Source organism: Panicum hallii, chromosome 2 (assembly GCF_002211085.1).
Source record: "Panicum hallii strain FIL2 chromosome 2, PHallii_v3.1, whole genome shotgun sequence".
NCBI lineage: Eukaryota > Viridiplantae > Streptophyta > Magnoliopsida > Poales > Poaceae > Panicum > Panicum hallii.
In genome coordinates, this window is record NC_038043.1 from 51,594,187 (window position 1) to 51,603,016 (window position 8,830).

General features: G+C 49.3%; 1 protein-coding gene and 1 pseudogene across 1 annotated transcript; one reads left to right on the forward strand and one right to left on the reverse strand.

The window, feature by feature from the left end:
* Positions 1–1,499: 1,499 nt before the first annotated feature.
* LOC112883348 lies at positions 1,500–4,458 on the forward strand (annotated as a pseudogene).
* Positions 4,459–4,723: 265 nt separating this feature from the next.
* On the reverse strand, positions 4,724–8,285 carry LOC112883345 (putative receptor-like protein kinase At4g00960). Its single transcript, XM_025948634.1, has 8 exons — positions 7,735–8,285; positions 7,229–7,638; positions 6,887–7,015; positions 6,692–6,813; positions 6,409–6,619; positions 5,695–5,932; positions 5,434–5,581; positions 4,724–5,289 (listed from the first exon to the last, which is right to left on the reverse strand). Exons 1-8 carry the CDS (start codon positions 8,247–8,249, stop codon positions 4,948–4,950), a joined length of 2,115 nt encoding a protein of 704 aa, XP_025804419.1. The 5' UTR covers positions 8,250–8,285; the 3' UTR covers positions 4,724–4,947.
* Positions 8,286–8,830: the final 545 nt, after the last annotated feature.

Here is an 8,830-nt window from a genome sequence, read left to right on the forward strand (position 1 = left end):
AGCCCTGTCAATATGAAAAAAAGTGCGAAAAGACCTCTAACCTAGTGGTTGGAGAACCTGAGTAGCATCTAGATTCAATTTCTCGTAGGAGCGAATTAAAAACCGAAATAGACCTGTATTAAATAAAAAATGCTGACTTCGGCAAAAAAAAAAATGCAAAGCAACCCGTTAAATCTATATCTAGATTGCCCACATCTACCACTATATATAAATTGTAAACTAAAGTAACTGTATCATCCTAATTTTTATCTACTTCTAAAATTCACTAAATTTTGTATCATTTTGAACTTACAAACAAATTCCAAGCACTTCTCTTTATTTAACTGGATTTAGAAATTGCTAAAATAATTTTCAAACTTAAACCTTCATAAAAACCAGATACACGTATGTTGCATTTGTTTATTCTTATTCTAAGACTTGCTCAAACTCAGCACCTGTTTCTTTAAGAGGAGGAGAATTACAATGACACGGTTTCTAGAGAACTCTCAAAGTGCAGTGTTACATACCACCACCAAAGTAGTGACGATCAATTCAGAATTACACGACCGACCAAGCACGGCAAGCACAGGCGGTTATGCACAACCAGCACAAGATATCCCAAGAGAGAAGAGGAGAAATGACTACCCTAGCACCACAAAGTGACCAAGAGAGCTACAACGCCAGCACCACATACCCAATCACAATCGAAACCAAGGATCACTAGCACACCCTGTAAACATAGCTAAGCTAAGCACGACAGGACCGCCTAAAATTCTAAAAATTACCCAACCCATCTATGAAGTGCTCAAGTTGCCAACAGCAGCAGCATCGCGGAGGAAACAACCAAGTCATCGCAACAATGCCTCTAGTGAGGTGAAGGCCGACGCTCATGGCGTCGCCATTGTTGCCTCCAACAAAGCCAGGCAGGAGCAGGACGCTCATGGTATCGCCATTGTTGTCTCAAACAAAGCCAGGCATGACGGTCATGGCATCGCCATTGTTGTCCCGAACTAATTAAGCACAAGGCTAAACCTCCAATCGGCAGAGCGCGCAGCCGCCGACAATGCAGAGTGGGAGTGGAACTGTGGAAGACTGGGCCTATCCGCCTCAGATCGATGTGGGCATGCCGCAATTGGGGAGATGCATGCAAGTTGATGCCATTTTTTCTCGTTTTTTTCCCAGGGTTTCACTGTCGTGCACGACCGTTGAGCCACTGGGCGCCGAGAATATTGAATTCGTTGTGCAGCCACTACTCGTCAAGTCCAAGTCCAAGGTCTCCGATTGCATGATGCATGGAGGACTCGTGCCAAAATTGCAAATGGCGCGTCCTATCCCGCCGCCATCTTAGTTGCCAACCGTGTCGTCTCGTGGCCAAGGAAAAGTAAGCGCGCGGCCCCTCCTCTGCCGCCGGCGATGCTTGCCAGCCGCTATGCCTCCCTCGTCACCATCGTCCTCGGCCTCGCCGTGCTGCTGCCGCCACCGGCAGCGGCGATCCCGATGCACTCCTGCGACGACGCCTCCCAGTACGCGGCCAACGGCACGTTCCAGGCGAACCTGGCCCTCCTCGCCGCGGCACTCCCAGCCAACGCCTCCGCCTCCCCGGCGGGCTTCGCCACCGCCTCCGTCGGCGCGGCGCCCGACCAGGCCAACGGGCTCGCGCTCTGCCGCGGGGACGTCAACGCCTCCGCCTGCGCCGCGTGCGTCGCGGCGGAGTTCGGAGACGCGGAGCGGGCCTGCCCGATGGACAAGGGCGCCGCCGTCTTCCGCGACGCCTGCGTCCTCCTCTTCACTAGCATCCGGTTCCTCGACTTCCTCAGAAAGGACCAGTGGCTTGCCTCTGAATTGCTGTAAGTATATGGACTATCCACTCCACGAACACGATCATTTATGTGCGACGGTAATCGATCGAATTCCATCCAGATTGATAGGCGCGCGCGTCTTACAGATTTGGGGTTTGTTTTTACAAGTGCTGTGATCTACGCGGACCCGGGGAGCGTCATCAACGCTCCGGCTGCGTGGTTCAGTGCCGCCGTCACGGGGATCTTCACCGCCCTCGTCGACACCGCGGTCGCGGCGGCGGCGAGCAACTCGACGAGGAAGTACTTTGCCACGGCGGAGATCGACTTCGACCCCACGCTCTACGGGCTCGCGCAGTGCGCGCCGGACCTGACGCCGGCGCAGTGCCGGGACTGCCTCGGGAACCTCGTCGCGGTGGTGACGACGCAGTTCCTGAGCAGGAGGGCCCCCCGGACCAGCGCTTTCGTGGTGTGGTGCTCCCTGAGGTACAGCGTAGCGCCGGTCTTCGAGGGCCGGGCGATACTGCAGCTCGCCGCGCCACCGGAACCACCACCAGAGGCCACGCTCGCGCCTCCTGCTTCAGAGTCCGGAGCAGGTAGGGTACGGCACTCGATTCCTCTTTTCCTGTGAAAACATACCATGCCAAAAAAAAAATGTCGCCAAAATCAGCACCATGCTTCTAGTCCCGAGAGTTCCTCACAATTAGCAAGTTTAAAGTTGTACAAGTTTGATGTTTGCAGGGACGAAAAGGAGTACAGCCGGAATCTATGCTGGCATCGCTTGTTCCGTTGTGTTGGTGTGGATCCTTTCAGTTTTTTTCTTCATCCGCTTCAGGCGAAGGATTAAGGCGACAGAGAGTGACCACCGTGAGTAGCAATACGATATCCTCATGAGCTCGAATTCACTGTTTCCTTGCATAATTCCTGTCAGTTGACTCCCTACCAGCACTGAAGAAGATAGGACGAGCGCATTGCACGATCTTTGATATGCCAACGTTGCAAGAGGCGACTGAACACTTCTCGAAGAAGAACAAGATTGGAGAAGGTGGTTTCGGTAATGTGTACAAGGTAAATAATCGAGCGAAAAGACAGCATAAAGATACTGAAGCACACCTCACCTTCTCTGAATGATGAACTTTTTCAGGGGATACTCTCTGATGGGCAAGAGGTAGCAGTCAAGATACTCCTATTAGGAGGAACTGAGCATGGGTTGCATCAGCTACTCAATGAGGTGATGATACTGGCAGAGCTTCAGCACAAGAACCTTGTTAGGTTACAGGGATTCTGCTCGCATCAGAATGATACACTGCTTGTTTACGAATACATCAAGAACGGGAGCCTCGACAACTTTCTATTCGTATTCACTCACATCTAAGTTGGTATGGTCAGAGATCACTGCAAATAAATTTTTGCCTTGCTCGGTTGCTTACGGATTCCGATGAATCCACTGGGAGTTTTTTTTTTAATGCTGTAGGCCTGAATTTCAGCTTTCAGCAACACCGAATATAATTTGTACGCTTGGTTATGACAGATGATAGCAGTAGGGGGAATCCACTCAACTGGGAGCAACACTACAACATCATTCTCGGAATTGCCATGGGGATACTGTATCTCCATGAGGAGTCAAGCTTGAGGATCATCCACCGGAACCTGAAGGCGAACAACATTCTTCTTGACAACAACATGGAACCAAAAATTGCAGACTCTGGTATGGCAGAGCTGCTAGGGGAAGGCAACGCCACTGCTCGGACAACCAGAGTTGTCGGGACACAGTAAGCTGCTAATAAGCTCGTGCACATACATGACGTGTGTGATTGCAGAGTCTAGCTCACAAAACTGTCACCCATTCTCTGCAGCGGCTACATGGCACCAGAGTACGCGATGCACGGGAGCGTGTCGCCCAAGATAGACGTCTTCAGCTTCGGCGTGATGGCCCTTGAGATCGTGACCGGGAGAAGCAGCAGCAGCTCTGACGACCATGGCACCGAGAATCTCCTGACCGATGTCAGTGCCGGGTTCACTTCCTTCTGTATTTTATTTTTCTCGGAAGAACTAGTCTGATGCTTTCGATCTCACAGGTCTGGGATCACTGGACGAAAGGGACGATGTCGCGGATGCTGCACGGATCGCTGGACGGGCATGCTCGACGCCAGGCGCTGCGATGCGTCCACATCGGTCTGCTGTGTGTTCAGCCGGAGCCTGACGACAGGCCTGACATGTCAGCCGTGGTGTTCATGCTAACCAGGGATAGCATGGAGCTCCAGCCGCCGTCGCAGCCTGTTCTGCGTCCATCTTCGGGAGAGAATCACCTCCAGCTTCACTGGCAAAGTTGGGGGCGAAGTAGCTGCTCATAGGACCGGTCTGATTTCGTATTGCAACAGGGTATGTCTGTGAATGGGATTACGCTTAGTGAACCGTATCCGAGATAGGTCCAAAGTATGTGATTGACTGATTGTGAAGTAATAGCGAGTCGCTCGCGAATGCAGCTAGGGATTAACCACTAAGGTTAATTTGTCAAATTGTATATCTGGTCTAAAATTTTCATGTTTTTCTTTTACCTTCAAAGTAGCACTGGCAATTCAGCTAGAGTTACCCGTTTGATTATTGTAACACCCTGCGACCCATATTTGTAAAAATATATTGAGACTCCCATGTCCCGCAAATTCAAATTGGACTTCATTCATATTTATTGTGCTTGTTGAGCAACAGATGTTGCTATTGTTGTATTGTCTCCCATATACCTCTTGGACATAATTGGACATGATTGACAAGAGCACCCTACCTTTGCTCTATATGAAACTTGCAGTGACACCAAAACTCACAAGCCTCGTAGTAAACATTGGATCTCATCCTGTTTTGCAACGCCGGAGGGATATTCACAAATGTAGACGGAATGCTTTTGCTAAAATGTTACAAAATAGTGATAATCCTTGCATATCTCGCTGTTGTAGAACATGGCGAAACACATCAAACTTTAATTTGTGATCAATCCTTGAGAACAAACTTTGTGGAGGTTTTACCCACAAATGGTTGACTTATTTTTCCTAGTACAGTCTATGAAAAAAAACATATTTTCTTGGGAATTCAGGCACTCAGAGAGTTCATAGTTTAATCAAAAAGTGGTTTGAGTTTTAGCTGCATTCTATGTGCTCAGTATTCACAAATTTTGATCCTATCGAGGATAGAGTTCAGAAAGTGTAACCTCATTCACTGAGATGCCCTGTTCCAATATGAAACCAGACCGGTCATATACGTAGCTTCTTTGACCATCTGACCGTGAGGCTGAAGGTGATTCTCTCCCAAAGAAGAATGCAGGCTGAGAGGGCGGCTGAAGCTCCATGCTATCCCTAGTTAACATGAACACCACGGCTGATATGTCAGGCCTGTTGTCCGGCTCTGGCTGAACACACAGCAGACCGATGTGGATGCATCGCAGCGCCTGGGTTCGAGCAAACTCGTCCAGCGACGGGTGAAGCATTTGCGACACTGTCCGTTTTGTCCAGTGATCCCAGACCTGTTAGATGATCAGCATCAGTTTACAGTTAGTCAGTAGAAACTAGGGAGAAGTTGCAGACTCAGGCACGATTGTATGAATGTTTTAGTACTTAGATGCGGTAAAAAGATATGCAAAATGAAGCAAACTCGGCACTTCTCTTACATCAGTAAGGAGATTCACAGTACTGTGGTCGTCAGAACTGCAATTGCTTCTCCTGGTTACAATCTCAAGGATCAACACGCCAAAGCTGAAGATGTCGATCTTGGGCGACACGCTACCACTCCATGCATACTCTGGCGCCATATAGCCACTGCAATAAAGGATGTGAAGCAGTTCAGTTAGCTTGGCCTGGACACTCGCTCGGTCGCGCATTCTGCAAGCATGACATACGAAGGCCATATCAAATGCACAAGCTTAGCTTACAATGTCCCAACAACTCTGGTTGTCCGAGAATGGGTGTGGCCTTCTCCTAGAAGCCTTGCCAACCCAAAATCTGCAATTTTTGGTTCCATGTTGTCGTCAAGAAGAATGTTACTTGACTTTAGATCCCGGTGGATGATCCTCATGCTGGAGTCCTCATGCAGATACAATATCCCCTTGGCAATTCCATGGATGATGTTGTACTGTTGCTCCCAGTTAAGTGCATTTCCCTTGCTATCATCTATTGTGACCAAATAATCAGCTTATACTAGCTGTTATTGATTGGTAAATACCAAGAAAACAATATAGAAATACTCACTTGCAAGACAGTTTAGGGAAATAAAATCTAAACCATAGCTGCAGTAATACTGTGTAACTTAATCTGTTGGAAATCAGTCTGGTGATTTGTAATATCTAGAAGTATGATACTTTCATTTTTTTTTTGAACTGTAGTAGGATGATACTGCAGTGTGTGACTACACATTACTATCTTTTTATTTTCTTTTTTCCCCACACTTTGAATCAATAAGAAAATATGTTTCTTCTCGGCACACTAGTCTATTACTAGCTCAACAAAATTCACGCTTATAGAGCATAAAGTTCCCTAGGATTCATGAAAAGCATCAGAGAAGTGAAACTGTAACATTTTATTCACCGTGACCTCTGAACAGAAAATTCTGAATATGCAGTTGAAGAGGTGAATGAAGAGGGAAATACCAAATAGAATGTTGTCAAGGCTCCCGTTCTTGATGTATTCATAAACTAGCAGTGTATCATTCTGATGCGAGCAAAACCCCTGTAGCCCAACAAGATTCTTGTGCTGAAGCTCTGCCAGTACCCGCATCTCATTGTGAAGCTGATCCAATCCAGATCCAGCTCTTTCTAAAAGTTTCTTGACTGCTATCTCTTGCCCGTCAGAGAGTATCCCCTGAAACAGATTATCTTTCAGAGAAGGCACGATGTACTAAATTTTTTCCCTGGTGTTCACGTTATTACCTACCTTGTACACAGTACCAAAACCACCTGCTCCAAGCTTATTCTTCTCTGAGAAGTGTTCAGTCGCCTCTTGCAATGTTGGCAAATCAAAGATCGTGCACTGAGCTCTCCCTATCTTCTTCAGTGCTGGTGTCATATGGCAAGAATTTATGTAAGGGAATGGAAAAGTCAAGTTCGTAAAAGCCACATTGCTACTCACAGTGTTCGCCGTTCTCCGCTGCCTTAATCCTTCGCCTGAACCGGCGGAAGAAAAATACTAAGAGAATCAACATCAACACAACGAAACAGGCGATGCCTGCAGAGATTCCGGCTGCACTCCTTTTCCTCCCTGCATACACCAAACATTGAACCTGCAACATTGTGAGGCAGTCAAAGTAGTACTCCTTTTCGCTGAAATTCAGGTGAAAATTTTGATCTTATCAGAACTACATGGTTTGATGAATTTTGACGATATTTGAGTCAACGTGATGACTGGAAGAAATGTTTTGTTCAGAGGAAAACAAAGATCGAATTGAGTGTCCTACTCCTACGTGCTTCGGACCTGAAGAAGGGGGCGTGAGCGTGGCCGATGGTGGTGGTTCCGGCGGCGCGGCAAGCTGCAGCATCGCCCGGCCGTCGTAGATAGGGGAGACGCTGTATCTCAGGGAGCACCACACCACGAAAGCGCTGTTGGAGGGGGGCCGCCCGCTGAGGAACCGCGCAGACACCACTACCTTCTGGAGGTTCCTGAGGCAGCCCTGGCACTGCGCCGGCGTCAGATCTGGCGCGCACTGTGCGAGCCCGTAGAGCTTGGGGTGAAAGTCCATCTCCCCCGTGGCGAAGTACTTCCTCGTCGCGTTGGTTGCCGCCGCCGCGCGGTCGACCAGAGCCGTGAGGGTCCCCGTGACGGCGGCGTTGAACCAGGCATCCGAAGCGTTGACGCTCCTCGCTGAGTCCGTCAAGATCGCAGGACTTGTCACAAGTTGCGAAATTTGTCAGGCGCGCCTCTCAAACTGGAAGCAATTGATGTAGAAAACTGGAAGGCGAATTGCGGTGGTCTGGTCATACACCAGTTCCGAGATGAGCCACTGGTCCTCTCTGAGGAAGTCCAGGAACTGCCTGCCGGCGAAGCGGAGGACGCAGGCGTCCCGGTAGACGGTGACGCCCTTGTCCAGCGGGCAGGCCTGCTGCGCGTCCCGGAACGCCGCCGCGACGCAGGCGGCGCAGGTGGAGGCGTTGGCGTCGCCGCGGCAGAGCGCCAGCCCGTTGGCCTGGTCGGGCGCCGCGCCGGCGGCGAAGGTCGCGAAGCCCGCCGGCGAGGCGGAGGCGTTGGCGGGGAGCGCCGCGGCGAGGAGGTTCAGGTTCGCCTGGAACGTGCTGTTGGGCGCGTAGGCTGAGCTGGCGTCGCAGTCAGGAGGCGGGGTCTCCTCGGCGGCGGCCGGCGACGGCGCCGGCAACAGCAGCAAGGCGAGGGCAACGGCGACGGTGGCATAGGGCCCGGCGAGCATCGGCAGCCGCAGAGGAGGGGCGTTTTCCTTCCGCGTCGCCACGGGCCACGGCAGCGCAAAGCTGCTACCAACCATGGCGCCCCGGCCGCGGCAACTGTGGCGCTTGACGCGTCATTTTTTTTTTGTTGGCGAGGACTGGACGCTTGACGCGTCATTTTGGCAATACTGCATACTATCTCCGGTAGTCTCCATTTTTCTAATAAATTGATAATATTAGAAAAAAATATATTACAACAGCTTTTTAAAATCTCTCTTTTTCCAATAATTATTGAATTGTTCCAATATTTCACCGTAACTTCCCTCGAATGAAGAGAAAATTTTAATTCTCCCAATATATTAGTTGTATTAGGATAAAATTATTGAAAAAATATCTTTTCTAATAATTTAAGAGATATTTATTGTGCCAACCATAGTTGACGCGAGGTGTGCAGACGTCAAAAACTGTTGACTATTATATTACGGCTGCGCCCATATTTCTGTTGAAGATAAGAAGACGTTTGGAATTTTGGGACGAGGGTTCAGACTTCTGTCTCGGCTATTTGCAGCCCCTGTGACTTTGTGTTAGTGTGTTCCTAGCCATTTGAGCAGCAACTAGGCATGTCTATCGAACCCTCTACTAGCATAGCTGTAAATAGGGTCAATTAGAGATCTATATA